Source organism: Trematomus bernacchii, unplaced genomic scaffold (genome assembly GCF_902827165.1).
Source record: "Trematomus bernacchii unplaced genomic scaffold, fTreBer1.1, whole genome shotgun sequence".
NCBI classification, from domain to species: Eukaryota; Metazoa; Chordata; class Actinopteri; order Perciformes; family Nototheniidae; genus Trematomus; species Trematomus bernacchii.
Window position 1 is genome coordinate 220,001 of NW_022987477.1, and position 17,605 is coordinate 237,605.

The 17,605-nt window shown below is 43.1% G+C and overlaps 1 protein-coding gene across 1 annotated transcript in view; it reads left to right on the forward strand.

The window, feature by feature from the left end:
• Nucleotides 1-17,605, forward strand: part of ptprn2 (protein tyrosine phosphatase receptor type N2) — a 207,787-nt gene that overhangs the window by 94,757 nt on the left and 95,425 nt on the right. The window contains exon 12 of the mRNA XM_034146922.1: nucleotides 2,605-2,669. Within this exon, the coding sequence (XP_034002813.1) occupies nucleotides 2,605-2,669 (65 nt within the window). The remainder of the gene's footprint in view (nucleotides 1-2,604; nucleotides 2,670-17,605) is intronic.

Genomic DNA, 17,605 nt, shown 5'->3' on the forward strand with positions numbered 1-17,605 from the left:
GGGAGACGGATGATTATCCTAAAAGTAGCGTGCTTGATTAGACGGGATGCTGCATACATTGTGGACTGAGTGGACTCATCGGGATAGAAATACTAATTAAAAAGAACCTCGGAGCAAGAGGTTAGTTCAGCTCTTCGGGTCATTTGCATAGCCTTCATCTGGGGAAATGGGATTTAAAGCACCTCCTCGTCTTCTTCACATGCTAACCAACTCAATTCAAAGGACGCTTGTTGCACTCTTAATTTGGCATAATCTATTAAGGCCTCCTTTGATTTTGTTTTTCAATAAAAATGTCTCGATCAAGAGAGTCGGTGAGATGTGTGATCTTGAGCGATGGATATTTAACAGCGTCTCACTTTGGGGGTAATTTGCATGAGAATGTATTTTTTTCTTTCCGTGAACAAAGCTCTGGAAATAGCATGCCATATTTGATTAGATCAATAGATGAGAGGATCAAACTCGGCTGGTGTATTAATCACTGCAGGAACAAAGGCAGGAGTTTCTGTGTGAGGAGAATCCACAATTCACTTCCTCTGCTGCAGCAACATGGAGATAACACGCATTATTTATCGGTAAACTTTTAATATAAACACGTTTAAATATCTCAACTTCTCTTGGATGGATTGTCTTGAAATGTGGGCCGGACATTCATTCAGTTTCCAGAGGTTGCACCCTGGTTTGAAGATCCCTTGGCTTTCCCTTCCTCTAACATGCATTTCAATAAAACCATGACAGAAAAAGTATCTGCAAAACATTCCCATCAGCCAGAGCTGTCCTGAGTCCCAAAGCCCAGTACTGAGTCCCAAAACCCAGGAATGAGTCCCAAAACCCAGTAATGAGTCCCTAAAGTCCCAAAACCCAGTAGTGAGTCCCAAAACCCAGTACTGAGTCCCAAAACCCAGTAATGAGTCCCAAAACCCAGTTCCAAAACCCAGTAATGAGTCCCAAAACCCAGGAATGAGTCCCAAAACCCAGTTCCAAAAACCCAGTACTGAGTCCCAAAACCCAGTAATGAGTCCCAAAACCCAGGAATGAGTCCCAAAAGTCCCAAAACCCAGTAATGAGTCCCAAAACCCAGTTCCAAAACCCAGTAATGAGTCCCAAAACCCAGTACTGAGTCCCAAAACCCAGTTCCAAAAACCCAGTACTGAGTCCCAAAACCCAGTAATGAGTCCCAAAACCCAGGAATGAGTCCCAAAAGTCCCAAAACCCAGTAATGAGTCCCAAAACCCAGTTCCAAAACCCAGTAATGAGTCCCAAAACCCAGTACTGAGTCCCAAAACCCAGTTCCAAAACCCAGTAATGAGTCCCAAAACCCAGTACTGAGTCCCAAAACCCAGTTCCAAAACCCAGTAATGAGTCCCAAAACCTAGTACTGAGTCCCAAAACCCAGTAATGAGTCCCAAAACCCAGTTATGAGTCCCAAAACCTAGTTCCAAAACCCAGTTATGAGTCCCAAAACCCAGGAATGAGTCCCAAAACCCAGTAATGAGTTCCAAAACCCAGGAATGAGTCCCAAAACCCAGGAATGAGTCCCAAAACCCAGGAATGAGTCCCAAAACTCAGTAATGAGTCATAAAACCCAGTAATGAGTCATAAAACCCAGGAATGAGTCCCAGTACTGAGTCCCAAAACCCAGTACTGAGTCCCAAAACCCAGTAATGAGTCCCAAAACCCAGGAATGAGTCCCAAAACCCAGTAATGAGTCATAAAACCCAGGAATGAGTCCCAGTACTGAGTCCCAAAACCCAGTAATGAGTCATAAAACCCAGGAATGAGTCCCAGTACTGAGTCCCAAAACCCAGTAATGAGTCCCAAAACCCAGTTCCAAAACCCAGTAATGAGTCCCAAAACCCAGGAATGAGTCCCAAAACCCAGTAATGAGTCATAAAACCCAGTTATGAGTCCCAAAACCCAGTCCCAAAACCCAGTTATGAGTCCCAAAACCCAGTAATGAGTTCCAAAACCCAGTAAGGAGTCATAAAACCCAGTTATGAGTCCCAAAACCCAGTCCCAAAACCCAGTCCTGAAACCCAGTAATTAGTCCCAAACCCAGTAATGAGTTACTACTTCCTGTCCCTTGGTCTGGAAGTCAATGGTTATCTGAATGTGTTTTTGGTTGTTAGCCTGAAATCACTCTGTGTGTTTAGATAAGCTATCATTAGCATGCTTCAACGCTTAATGGTGAACATGGCAAAGACTACACATGCTAATTCTTCATTTATACTCATGCAAACTTATGGAAGCTAATGCTAGGGCATGCTATTTGGTAACGGCAAGAAATATGATTTGTTAGCATGGAAATCTGATTAAAAAACAACTATTATAGGCGTGCTACCCACACAACACGTCATTCATCTGTGAAAACACAAACAGCCGCCAGCTGTCAGACGTTTTCTCATATCAATGATTTTCTGTGTGTGTGTGTTGGTGTGTGTGAGTGTGTGGGAAAGCTGGTCATTTCTATATGACCAGTTTGACATCTGACTCATGTCGTTACGTCCACTCCATCATCTCTGGGTTCCTCTGTCCACTTGTTTGTCCTCAGGAAGTGAAATGTCTGCTCCTCTGTCATCTCAACACCTATGCTTTCTCTTTCTGCAGTGCAACAGAAGCAGCAGCTGGAGAAGGAAACGGGCCTGAAGATAGTGGAGGCCGGAGTCAGTGATGTAAGTGTCAACCCCTACAGCTATATGTGTGTGTGTGTGTGTGTGTGTGTGTGTGTGTGTGTGTGCAAAATAGTGTTTGCTGGTGTGCAATCCTGTGGAGAGTGGGAAATAGTAGAGGGCCCTAAAAGTCGATTCACCCAAGCACAACCATGTTTTTTTATGGCTTTAATTGGTCTAGTTTTTTAAATGGATGCTTGTATAAATATATTTTACTGCAAAATTATAATTTTTTTGTTGATAATCCAGAAAAAGTGAAATTGTAGACTCCTCCATAGGGTGTTGTGTCCGCCTTAACACATGTATCTATGGAAATAATGCTCAAAATGTCACCAAATGTGGACTAGATGTTCACAGAGAGGCAATAAAGCAAATATTGAATTGATACCTTTAATAACTGTTGTCATATATACACTTAAACACACAGTGTGTAGCCTTTGCAGACCATTTACATGCACTAAAATCTCTATAACACACTACAGGAGAGGAAAAAAGCATAAAAGTGCTCTTAAATTGAACATTTTGATTGGAAAAAAATCCAAGAATACGTTCCAAATATCAACAAAACAATAATTCTGCAGTGAAATATTCTTATGCAACCATCCATTAAAAAAACTGGACGTATTAACGTGATAAAAAGCCTTTTTTGGGGGTGTGTTCCTACACTTTAAGCGTTGTCTTGGCATCAAACCTGCAGCCAAACACTGATCTGAAGCAGAAAACACACACATACCTTTTCAAGAGTTTCCCTTTGATTACCCTTCACTCTTATACACAAGTCCTTTACGTTTCCATGGCAAATAAAACACAACAACACACTGCTGTTTTTGTCATACAGTTAAACACACAGTGGGTAGCCTTTGCAGACCATTTACAAGCACTAAAACTAAACTAAAATACCAAATATCAACCAAAACAATTATTCTGCAGTGAAATATTCTTATGCAACCATCCATTTAAAAAACTGGACGTATTAACGTAATAAAAGCCCTTTTTTGGGGGTATTTCTCCACGTTAAGCCTCTCTGATCCACCTTGTCTTGGCATCAAACCTGCAGCCAAACACACACACACACACACACACACACACACACACACATACACACACACACACACACACACACACACACACACACACACACACACACACACACACACACACACACCTGTTCAAGTGTTTTCTTTTGATTACCCTTCACTCTTAAGTCCTTTACGTTTCCATGGCAAATGAAACACAACACGACACACTGCTGTTCGGTGCAATTTAAAGGAAGTGTTTTAGGAACAATAACACAGATTATGTGGAGAGTTAATGCTCCTCTGACATACTTCCCCCGGATGAATTAAGAGCAGCACACTCAGAAAGACCCACATGAAAGCAGAGTGAACGTGTTTTCATTGAACACTGATAAATATTCATATGTATCAGCGGTGAGGATCTAATCAAGCACCCATTGAAGCGTCATCGCCCGCTAAGTGAGTTTCTCTATGGAAATGAGACAGAGTCTGATCATGATGCATGCTGGGAGCTAAATGGATGTGCTTTAGAGGGTTACACTGAAAAAACAAACCTATAATATATGAGGTCTTTTCACATTACCTTGCCTTCCTTTCAGTGTACTCTTTTTGTACCCTTTAAAAGCTTATTTGAATAACCTTTGGCTCCCCTGTTGCCGCCCAAACATCAGATGATTTGGCTCAGTGTGAAATCCATCTAGGTCTGTTCACACTGCTAGTAATCCCCAATGTTTAGAAGTGCAACAGTAATCTGATTACATCTTTTTTGTATACGAATACAGTGTCTTTTTGTGTCCCGATCCCGTTATCCCGTTGGACAGTTGCTATTGGAAACACCACAGATCATTTCCCCGTCTCTCTTTTGGTGTCACTGCCTTTCTTCGCCCATCTGCCTCCCACTTATATATCTCTTTTAGCCCTCTCATCTCATTGTGTCTTCATCACCATCGTCTCCATTATTTCCGTGACTTTTTGTCCCGTCTCCTTTGTCTGCCTCGCCTCCTTTTATGCTCTTTTATTCCCACTCAGACTGTATTCCTGCGCTGGTGCAGAGGGTTGTGTTTTTTGTCATATCGGGCCTATTTGTAGATAATTAGCTGCAATAATAGCCTCTCTGCAGGAGCCAGGAAGAGGGGGAGGGAAAGATGTGTCTTCCACCTCATGGGGAGAGAAACTCTACGCCAGACTGTGCTTTTAGAAATGCGTGTCGGAGGAAACTGTACGATAAATAAAGCACATTTCGCTCAGAGGGCTCTAATGTGCATGTGTGTGATTGCAGGTAAAATAGTGGCTTGTGACAGGAGAGCTTGTGGAGTGGGCTCGTCAAATACATTACTTTAAAAAGTGTTAAACCAAAAAGCAAGCTCTCAGAAACGGGTTTATTACCATTGACACGTAGGAGGAATTTGACTTGATGTCGTGGTGCATGCATACATAAAAAATATATAAATATGTATATCAGTGGAGGGAAATGAAGCTTTTCAAAGACACTATTCCCTTCAGTGTGGTCGCTATCGCTAAGTCTTATCTCTGACACCTCCCCCCCCCCCCATTTTTATTTAAGAGGTGACAAATGACAAAACAGCTTAGCAAGATGTCCAGATAGAAGATGTCGATATAGCGCTACGAGGATAAGCAAATGTCAAAGTGGGGGAAGGAGACATCGATCAATGGGTCGAGCAATATCTACTCCTCTATGGATCGCAGGAAAATACAACATTTCTGCATAATGTGTTGGGGGGGGGTTTGAGCAATGTATTTCTTATTAACAGCTGAGTGGGAGATGTGGAAATGGAGGTCGTCTCACAGCAATTTGTGCGTCCTGTAAATGTGTGAGAAGGGGGAATGTGTCCCTCAAATAGCATCGTTCATATACGTGCATAAGGATCTGCAACCGTGCATTGAAGACAGCAACAGGGCAAAAGATATGCTTTATGTTTGACACAGCAAGGCGTAAAAAGGAGGCTCATTGAGAGGTTCTTAAGAAAGGGGAGGGGCTAGTCTGTCCTATGGTTTAGGAACAATTTAGCCAAAATTAATCCAAAGTATTTTGCTCTCCACAAATACAAGAATGAACATAATCAAAAAGTACTCAAACAGTACGTTAAAATTGACTGGACTTTTTCTGCGGATTAATATGACTGCACATAGACCCCTTTGATCCTCCTTAGCAACGGTCTGTTCTCCTTAGCAACAGCCTGTTAGTGAGAAAATTAACAGACCGTCAGGAAGTCCAAATTGACCAATCAGAATGTCAAACAAGACGTGTCATAAGAAGGTATAAATGATTAGCAGAAGCTGTCCTGTGGATTTAAAATGAAATGAACAAAAATATATAACATTGATTTCTGAGACAACAAAGCTCCAAGCTTAGTAAATAGAGTCAAACCCCCCCCATAAACCTGCTTAATTAACACTTACATTGCCTAATGCCTTGCAAAACACCTTGAACTGCACATCTGTAAGAACCAATGTTTAAGTATTCCCAGATTTCCGATTACACGGCGATATGGATGCGGAAAAATATTATTATTATTACATGTTACTTGTTAGACGCTTTTATCCAAAGCGACTTACAGACTCAATACTGTGACAATCCCCACAGGAGCACTTTGGGGTGAAGTGTCTCAGGGACACAACGACATGCTGACTGCAGTGGGGTTTGAACCCCCTGATCCGAACACCAACGCACTATTCCACTGCGCCACACGCCTCCATCTCCACATTACACATTATGCTTATATGTATTATATTATCTGTGATGATAATCGGCGGTTAAATTGAGATTCATTGACATTTTGACAGCGGTCTTATGGTGGAGAGGTTCTCTTTAAACATTGCATGTCAACTGATTATTCAACCACTAAATGTAAATCATATATGGCTGTGTGTGTGTGTGTGTGTGTGTGTGTGTGTGTGTGTGCGTGCGTGCGTGCGTGCGTGCGTGCGTGCGTGCGTGCGTGCGTGCGTGCGTGCGTGCGTGCGTGCGTGCGTGCGTGCGTGCGTGCGTGCGTGCGTGCGTGCGTGCGTGCAGTAAGGCCAGTCTGTGTGTCTATAGTACATAATGTTGGGTTTCAATCGTCAGAAAGTCACTGGTTTTCTCCTGGATCTCTACACTATTGCTCATATCCGTTTATTATCCCGTCATGAGGCAATCAGTCATTCTAAAAAGGAAAAACTCATCTCACAGAAAGGTCACATCTCATAACGGACCTTCACTTTCTTTATATATATACTGTGCCATAATTAATGCAAGTGAACATTTATTTCCAACATACTGTCTTGCTTCCCTATAGAGGCCATTTGAGGGGCTTCCCTCTCCTGTAGTGTGTTATATGAAGGTTTTAGTGCATGTAGGGGAATACAGTTACCTTTTTTTGTATCCTGATCACTCATTGTAATCCATTACTCACAAAGCCACAGTATTGGGTTGATCGTCCCCTACCTTCTCATCAAAGCACTTCTGCTTCAGGCGTGATCACATTAAATTAGCATTTTGTTTTGGCGGAAAACACAATTTCACATAAATATTTATTCCCCCCATTTTTCACATCATGGTTGTCGGAGTCGGAGAAAATCAGTGCATTTTTTTCCCGCTTTTCCTTTAATCTAACAAAGCACATATAGCACTTAACAACAAACACCATGTGCAACCATCAGCGATGCAATTCCTCGGGACAAATCATTTCAGAGCGACTTCAAAGGAAAAGCGCCCTGACCATTTCCTACCAGAGAGAGCAGACAGAAATATATATATATATAATATAAATAAGTATGATAAGAGTTGTACAAATTGATCTTGAAACGGCTCGGGTATATGCTTTACTTCAAATCATATTTCCCCACGGTGCGTTTTCAAGTAACAAGATGAGAATTTTTATGTTAATATTCTCCTTTAAGTGTCAGAAAGTGACTTTGGCTTGGCGTACTTCCCATTCTTAGTGCATACGTGTGTATAAAATCAATTCTACATCAATTGCCTCTTCCACGTTGACATCCAATCTCCGTCGGACGGCGTGATAAAGCCAAACAACGGAGAAATTGCCGCCTATAAAACATTTCAACTGTGCAGGAGGAAAGGAGGCCAATCTGGCTGCTTTAAAAGTGGCTAAAATGCCATTACTGTGGCAGATGTGAAATGTCATGTTGGAGAGCCCCACTGTGCAGAAACACTGGAGACTGCAACCTTTTACCATCACATGACCTTTGCACTGCAGAAATGCCTCTGATAGCATGCCATGCAGCTTGGTATTTGCCTTTTCCATACATCGTGACATGTGCTTTCCCCCGGCTACGGGTGTCAGGATGTAAAATGTTTACTCTGCTACCTTGCGCTTCTTTTATGTAGCGCTGCCTTTGTTAAACTGAGGTGTGCAGGTGACAGTGGTGTTGAAGGGCAAGTCCTCGAACCTTTTCTTAGAAATGTTTCCTCGTCTCTTCTTGGAAATAAACTCAAGGCCGTATCACAAATCATCAACATGTGCCGTTTCCATTCAGTAACTCAGGGTTAGCGCTGTTGTTTCAAAGCCTTTGGTTCCCCTTCTTCTTTTGGATACTTCTACCTCCTCTTAAAGCACACTTAAAAAAGCTCCAATGACGTCCTTGGCGGTGCAGGTTGACCCGCTTGGCATATTTTAAATAAGAAATTATGACACTTGCATCCGGAGACTCAGTGCTTCCCTTCCTTTCTCACCTCAGTGAACTCTACTCTTCTTAGTGTAGGATGGATTAGCATTTCTGTGCTAAATTCTAGCCGTATGTAGTGAGTCCAGGATTCCTAAAAACCCTCAAATGATTTAGCATTGAAGCACTTCCTGTCCCCTGGTCTCAAAGTCAATGGTTTCTTTGAATGTGTTTTTGGTTGTTAGCCTGAAATAAGGTCTGCAGTTGCTAACGTAGGCGCTAACATCTGTGCAATTTGCGAGCTAGCTGCAGCTGAATACAGTCGCCATTTCAGTTGTTAGCCTGCAATAAGGTCTGAGGTTAACACAAGCTGAACAGATATTAAAAAGTTGTTATTCGACATAAAATACGTCAGTAAGTGGTGGATTTAAAAACGTCAGATTGCTAACAAAGGCGCTCAAATGTGCGTAATTAGCTTTTTGTCGTGGTAGCCCTTCATGGTCGTTTTAACAACTAAACCCCGACAGATACTTCAGACTAAATCAACTCTGACAAATGCCAGTTTTCCTGACGTTAAATCGATTACAACGGGCCCTGCAGCGCTGCTTTTCTCCTGCTGTTGTTCCTGCGAAGGTGCCAGATGTGTTTTGTGCGAGTAGCGGCTGATAAATACCAGAAGGTGAGGCTCTGAATCCGGATCACCCCCGCTGCCAAGCTCCCAGCATGCATCTCTTCAGGACAAATGGCATCCCCCTTCAACGCTGACATTTAAAACCTCTGCCATGCCATCCAGCTGTGGACAAACCCCCCCATTATTCCCCCAATCCCACTGCTAATGCCACATTAACATCGTTCAAAAAACACTTGTAGGATTGCTGAGAATGAAAGTGAATCATATGCTTTAAAAAACGAGGGAAATCAATGCATTTATTGGGATTTAATTGATTTTATTTCAGTCTAATTAACCCCTATCTTTCATATTGTGATATCATTTGATATAACTACTTTCCCTACTAAATTGTGGCCCATTTATTAGTCTAATTTTGACTCACAATCGCCGTTTTTAAATCCACATAATGGGGTATTTACTGACGTAGAATTAAAATCTAGTTAACAACAGACCTTATTTCACGACAACAACCAAAAACACATTCAGAAAACCATTGACTTCCACACAGAGGGACCAAAAGTTCTAAAATGCTGACTCATTCCCAGGTTTAACGAACTTGTTTCGGAGATATTTCTACAAAAATCGACACCGTATTTCCAATTATTGTACAAGAACAATCTTTAAAAACTCTAACCCTAACCCTATATTAAAATGTGTATTATTTAACATATTTAACACATATACTGTAGTACTATCTCCATCTTGATGTATTATTTAGCTGCCCTTTTATCAAACACTACATGTTGAGTCTGATGAAAAGCTTATTAATGATTTCTCAGCGAGCGCAGAACCCGGAAACCACTTTGCTCTCAGCTAATTAAATCCAATCAACTGTCACATCATCGTTTATTGACTTTAATTGAGTGTAATTGTGGATCCCTGCTGTAACTGCTGGTTACTTTCTGCATGGGAAGGTCAACTCCATCGCCTGATGAGATGTTTATGGTCTTTTATGGGATGACCTTGACCATAAAGCATGAAATGAATCTGACTCTGAGTGTCTGTGTACTGGTTGGTAGTATTTAGACGTGGCGCTAAATATTTAAATGTCAAATATGGGGGGGGGGGGGGTAGACGTCGAAATAAGTTCAACTGAGAGTTTCCAAGCTTTAATGTTCAAAAAGCTCTTGTTGAGTGTGTCGTAGTGATGTCTCAGAAAGTCAAAAAGGAGCCTTTGCAGACCATTGACATGCACTAAATCCTATAAAAGGAGATGGAACAGCACAAAAAGCAGAATAGGGCCTCAAGGAAGACAAAAGCATTTCAATATAAAACATGAAACCAAAACTAGGATCAGGCGTCTAAATAATTTTAAACAAACCTGTTAAATCATCCTTAGAACACCATTTACATGCACTGAAACCTATGGAACACACTATGAGGGAGGGACAACCACAAAAAGCAGAATAGGGCCTCTTTAATACAGTAGGAGACAAGGAAAATAAAAATACTAATAAATACTTTTTTATGGAAGTAAAACAAGCCAAGACACGACAAGGAAAAAGCATTTCAATATAAAACATGAAACCAAAACTAGGATCAGGTTTTTTCGTACTAAAAAAACCTGTTAAATCATTACATAGCTAACGGATGAAATTGCAAATCCCCTTAACTGATTCGTCCCAAATTGATCAATTACCTGCATGCTATCTTATTCAACCCAATGTCCTTTAATAACTGACACTATGATACGGCTCTTTACCCGTGAACTGCAGTCTTATTAATGCATTTTCCGCGATATATATATATTGTATTTTACGTCGTCTTTCATCCGATTACAGTATATCATATCAAATCAAATCAAATCAGGTTTTATTTATAAAGCACATTTAAAAGCGATTTTTGGTCGAGCCAAAGTGCTGTACATGTAATAAAAACACATTACTACAAAACACAATAAACGACAATAAATTACAACAGATATATCTAAAAAATAAAATAAGAATAAAACACACGGAAAAGTCAGGAGTCGTGCTCCGCTCTAACTAGAAAGCCAGAGAGAGTTTTTAGAGTGGATTTAAAAACCCCCTAGGGTCTGGGCCGACCTCACATGGAGGGGCAGAGTGTTCCAGAGCCTGGGGCCAGCTGCTGAGAAGGCTCGGTGCCCTCGGGTTTTGAGCCTGGTCTTGGGCACTACCAGCAGCAGCTGGTCAGCAGACCTTAAAGCTCTGGCTGGGGTGTAGCGCTGGAGGAGTTCAGTTATATAGGCCGGAGCCAGCCCATTTAGTGCTTTAAAAACAAATAAAAGGATTTTAAAATCAATTCTGAACCGAACTGGAAGCCAGTGCAGTGAGGCCAGAATAGGGGTGATGTGGTCGCGCTTTTTGTGGCCAGTCAGCAAACGTGCAGCAGCGTTCTGGACTAGCTGCAGGCGTTTAATTGAGGCCTGGTCCATACCCACATACAGAGCGTTACAATAGTCCAGTCTCGAGGTTACAAAGGCGTTAATAACCCTTTCTAAGTCATTAAAAGATAAATACGACTTGGCCAATAGTCTTATTTTAAAAAAGCAGGATTTGACTACGGTGGCATGTCAGAAGCAGCGGAGATCAAACATGTGATCGTGAGCTGGAGAGGCGTCCTGCTGAGATATATTTTTACATATCGCAGCGCTGCTAACTTACGCTTACTTACATTCTCAAGCATCATGTCGAGGGTTAGCGCTGAATGCAGAGATGCAGAAGGACAAACATAGGATTAGCTGCTCAGAAACAGACGCTAAAAACCACAGCATTACTTCGCTATTTCCTCACAAACATGCACAACAACAGCATGTCTGACAGAAATCACGAAAAGCACATTTTATCTGATTGTCTCGAACTAAACGACTCCCACTCCTGGGCTTATCTCTGTAATTTAGGGGCGAAAAACACAAAGAAATCTGTTATTTTTCATCACTCGTCACATCGAGAACTAATAGAAAGAATAACATTTCATTGTTAGGAGCGACAAAAGGAAAAAGGGATCTCTGCATTCAGGTCCACGATCACATGTCAGTCTCCACTCATTGCTTTATTCCCTTTGAAAGAGGAGGAGGGGGAAAGTGTAATTATGTTTGTTGGTGAAAATAGCGCCTGATTGATTATATGCATTTACAATAATGAGCCGTCGATGTATCATCACGTTACAGAGACGTCAAAAACACTGACATAAATCATAATTAAATCTGCCGTTTGAATTTCTGATCAGCCGTCGGAGGCAAACACACAGTACTGTATTCAACCATTGGGTTTTAGAAACTAATATCCAAGGTTTTAGTGCATGTAAATGGTCTCTAAAGGCTCAAATATATACTGATATACACCTGAACATCAGCAGGAGAGGACTCTTTAAAGTAGAGACACTACATACTGATATACACCTGAACATCAGCGGGAGAGGACTCTTTAAAGTAGAGACACTACATACTGATATACACCTGAACATCAGCAGGAGAGGACTCTTTAAAGTAGAGACACTACATACTGATACACACCTGAACATCAGCAGGAGAGGACTCTTTAAAGTAGAGACACTACATACTGATATACACCTGAACATCAGCAGGAGAGGACTCTTTAAAGTAGAGACACAACATACTGATATACACCTGAACATCAACAGGAGAGGACTCTTTAAAGTAGAGACACTACATACTGATATACACCTGAACATCAGCAGGAGAGGACTCTTTAAAGTAGAGACACTACATACTGATATACACCTGAACATCAGCGGGAGAGGACTCTTTAAAGAAGAGACGCTACATACTGATATACACCTGAACATCAGCAGGAGAGGACTCTTTAAAGTAGAGACACTACATACTGATATACACCTGAACATCAGCAGGAGAGGACTCTTTAAAGTAGAGACACTACATACTGATATACACCTGAACATCAGCAGGAGAGGACTCTTTAAAGAAGAGACGCTACATACTGATATACACCTGAACATCAGCGGGAGAGGACTCTTTAAAGTAGAGACACTACATACTAATCAGGAGCTCAGTGCTAATTGTTGTTGTTTGGACTAAACGATAATAAACCTCTCTGCTCACACCTGATTGGACGAGCAGCTGATCATCTGCAGCTTCTTTAAGTGAAGATGAACATGTGGAGCCACAGGAGGCTAAAGGTCGCATGAATTCACATCAGCGTCTCCATTAGACATTTTTTTTACCTCGGTGTCACCATGACAACAATGTGCCGGCGTGTGCCCGTGGGGAGAGGCGTGTGTGTGTGTGTGTGTGTGTGTGTGTGTGTGTGTGTGTGTGTGTGTGTGTGTGTGTGTGTGTGTGAGAGGTTACTTAGGGGGTAGCTTGGCACAAACACAAGAATAGCGGATTGTGAGGTGGCAGGCGTCCAAATGTAGGAGCCGTGCTAATAGAGAGGTGCAGGAATGAGTCTTTTTTGTATTTGATCTTATTAATTTATTTTTATTTTATTGACAATTATTTTACAAACCATCAAGGCTCATTGTAACAGTCAAAAATGTAACATGGTGTAGATTGACCAGTTCCTGTTCCCTCTTGAGGGTTTTTAAAAAGGTTTTTTTTTGGTTGTTTTACTCGAATAAGATCCAGAGCCCAGTCTGCTCTGATTGGTTAGCTGACCTGCTCTGTTGTGATTGGTCAACCCGCTTAGAGATGTCCCGCCCCTTACCACGTACAATGTGTCTGAGCCATGGATGTATAATAAGAACTGGATACAGCGTAGGAGGCGGGGTCTCGTTCTTTCCCATGAGAGCTGCTCATTGGCTCATGAGGACAAAATGGCCCAACTTTTGAGAGAGCGAAACGTCACAGATTACCCATCATGCCTAGCTGTCAGAGCAGAAGTACCCGTATGTGGGCTCACAGAGCATGCACCCCTTAAGCCCCGCCTCCTGTCATTAAGCCCCCGCCCCCCCGAGCTCCCACTCTCGGCTCACTAGAATGAATGGAGAGAGAAAATAAATCTAGATTCGGCTTTTAGTGCATTTTACAACTTTAAGGACTTAATTATTCTAATAAGGGCTATAAAATAATTCATACTGGGAAGTTTATTTAGGTTAAAACAAATTATCCGCTGATTTACAGACGTCTCTTTCCTAATGTTAGTCTATGGGGAAAAGTCTTTCTGGGCCGGGTGACGTCACGGACTGACACGGAAGTTGTAGTACCGCCGTTTGGACACAACGAATATTTTCCTCAGAGTCCAGCGCACTTCCTGGGGGATTGGTTGGAGCGCTAGCCAATAGGAGCTTGAGTGTTTCGTAGTGATGTCTCAGAATGTAACAAAGGAGCCTTACCAGACCATTTACATGCACTAAAACCTATGGAGCACACTAAAGGAGAGGGAAAGCCACACAAAGCAGAATAAAGTAGGGCCTCTTTAATAGGATACAACGAAAATGAGAACATAGTGAAAACCCCAAAAGCCCCTTTAAAACTTTAAAAGTCCTTTTAATTCTGGATTAGCAAAGACAAAGCCGTCAGCTATGTTTGAGAAAGTTAAGATGATTGACACTTTTCTTAATTCCCAACTGGTTTTAGTTGACTCTGTCTACAATACCAACACGTCTGACCTGGATAATGTTTGCTAAGGTGCCAACATTAATAAAAAACCAAGTTAGTTTCAAAGTTTCGACCATAAGGACGTTCAGATTAGCATAAATGACGGGTCACTTTTTAAGGTTTAATTAATTTTGGGTGAGGGTTGCTATGATACTTTAGGTTTGCTAAATAAAGCGTCCTGATTGGCTGAAACACAACAGCACCACGCATCGACAGGTAGGCTTTCTGTTGAGATAACGGAGAGGAAAACACGGCGGATTTAATTGTTTTGTTGAATTAATCCATTGCTTTTTGAGACTGTTATGTTCCCGCCTGGCGTCTCGTCTTTAGTATCTAGGGGGGAGATAAAACTGCAATTAATTTTGAAAGAAGGGGGAGACAATACATCACGTCACACGTGAGTGGAGGCAGAACAACAGAGGTATGCAGAGGTGGGCTTTTTGTTTTTTTATAATGCAGACTGACAACGGAGGAGCCTCTGAACACCTGAAGGGAGAGAGAGAGACGTGCGTCGTCTTCATATATGGTTTCATGTAATGGGGTTAGGGAAAAGGTGTTTCAAATGTAGGCCTGCTGGTGTTATCTGTCTATCACCTGTCTCTCTCTCACCTGTCTCTCTCTCACCTGTTTGTCTCTCACCTGTCTCTCTCTCACCTGTCTCTCTCTCACCTGTCTCCTCTCTCACCTGTCTCTCTCTCACCGGTCTCTCTCTCACCTGTTTGTCTCTCACCTGTCTCTCTCTCACCTGTTTGTCTAGGCCTGCTAGGGTCACAGTCATCTGGTTACGTCTTATTATAAGATATTGTAATCTGTCTCTCTCACCTGTCTCTCTCTCACCTGTCTCTCTCTCACCTGTTTGTCTATCACCTGTCTCTCTCTCACCTGTCTCTCTCTCACCTGTCTCTCTCTCACCTGTCTCTCTCACCTGTCGCTCTCACCTGTTTGTCACCTCTCTCTCACCTCCCTCTGACCTGTCTCTCACCTGTCTCTCTCTGACCTGTCTCTCTCTCACCTGTTTGTCTCTCACCTGTCTCTCTCTCACCTGTCTCCCTCTCACCTGTCCCTCTCTCACCTGTCTCCCTCTCACCTGTCCCTCTCTCACCTGTCTCTCTCTCACCTGTCTCTCACCTGTCTCTCTCTCACCTGTCTCTCTCTCACCTGTCTCCCTCTCACCTGTCTGTCTCTTACCTGTCTCTCTCTCACCTGTCTCTCTCTCACCTGTCTGTCTCTCACCTGTCTCTCTCTAACCTGTCTCTCTCTCACCTGTCTCCCTCTCACCTGTCTCTCACCTGTCTCTCTCTCTCACCTGTCTCTCTCTCACCTGTCTGTCTCTCACCTGTCTCTCTCTCACCTGTTTGTCTCTCACCTGTCTCTCTCTCACCTGTCTCCCTCTCACCTGTCCCTCTCTCACCTGTCTCTCTCTCACCTGTCTCTCACCTGTCTCTCTCTCACCTGTCTCTCCTCTCACCTGTCTCCCTCTCACCTGTCCTCTCCTCTCACCTGTCTCCCTCTCACCTGTCTCTCTCACCTGTCTCTCTCTCACCTGTCTCTCTTCTTCACCTGTCTCTCTCTCACCTGTCTCCCTCTCACCTGTCTCCCTCTCACCTGTCTCTCACCTGTCTCACCTGTCTCTCTCACCTGTCTCCCTCTCACCTGTCTCTCTCTCACCTGTTTGTCTCTCACCTGTCTCCCTCTCACCTGTCTCTCTCCACCTGTCTCTCTCTCACCTGTCTCCCTCTCACCTGTCTCCCTCTCACCTGTCTCTCTCTCACCTGTCTCCCTCTCACCTGTCTCTCTCACCTGTCTCTCTCTCACCTGTCTCTTTCTCACCTGTCTCTCTCTCACCTGTCTCCCTCTCACCTGTCTCCCTCTCACCTGTCTCCCTCTCACCTGTCTCCCTCTCACCTGTCTCTCTCACCTGTCTCCCTCTCACCTGTCTCCTCTCACCTGTTTGTCTCTCACCTGTCTCCCTCTCACCTGTCTCTCTCTCACCTGTCTCCCTCTCACCTGTCTCCCCTCTCACCTTTCTCTCTCTCGACCTTCTCTCTCACCTGTCTCTCTCACCTGTCTCTCTCTCACCTGTCTCTTCTCACCTGTCTCTCTCTCACCTGTCTCTCTCACCTGTCTCCTCTCACCTGTCTCCTCTCACCTGTCTCCCTCTCACCTGTCTCTCTCACCTGTCTCCCTCTCACCTGTCTCTCTCTCACCTGTTCTCTCTCACCTGTCTCCCTCTCACCTGTCCCTCTCTCACCTGTCTCTCTCTCACCTGTCTCTCACCTGTCTCTCTCACCTGTCTCTCTCTCACCTGTCTCCCTCTCACCTGTCTCTCTCTGACCTGTCTTTCTCTCACCTGTCTCTCTCACCTGTCTCCCTCTCACCTGTCTCCCTCTCACTGTCTCTCTCACCTGTCTCTCTGACCTGTCTCTCTCTCACCTGTTTGTCTCTCACCTGTTCTCTCTCTCACCTGTCTCCTCTCACCTGTCCCTCTCTCACCTGTCTCTCTCACCTGTCTCTCACCTGTCTGTCTCTCTGTTTCTCTCTCTCACCTGTCTCTCTCTCACCTGTCTCTCTCTGACCTGTCTCTCTCCACCTGTCTCTCTCTCACCTGTCTCCCTCTCACCTGTCTCCTCTCACCTGTCTCCTCTCACCTGTCTCCTCTCACCTCTCCTCTCTCACCTGTCTCTCTCTCACCTGTCTCCCTCTCACCTGTCTCTCTCTCACCTGTCTTTCTCTCACCTGTCTCCCTCTCACCTGTCTGTCTCTCACGTCTTATTATTATTATTAATCCTGATTATTCCTGTTATATGTAATATCTCATTTTTAATTTCTATGTTTTATTTTGTATTTATTTTGTATTTCTATTTCTCTAATATCTTTTAGTGTCTTTGAACACTTCATAAATAAAGTGTTTTCTTATTACGTCATAAATCATCACTAGTTCTCTCTAAGCTTCACATGAAGACATCATTGACCCTAAACGTTGTCATCCTCATAGATTACAACAGCATATCACAGCGCTGTGTGTGTTTGAAGTGCACGTTGGTGTGTGTGTGTGTGTGTGTGTGTGTGTGTGTGTGTGTGTGTGTGTGTT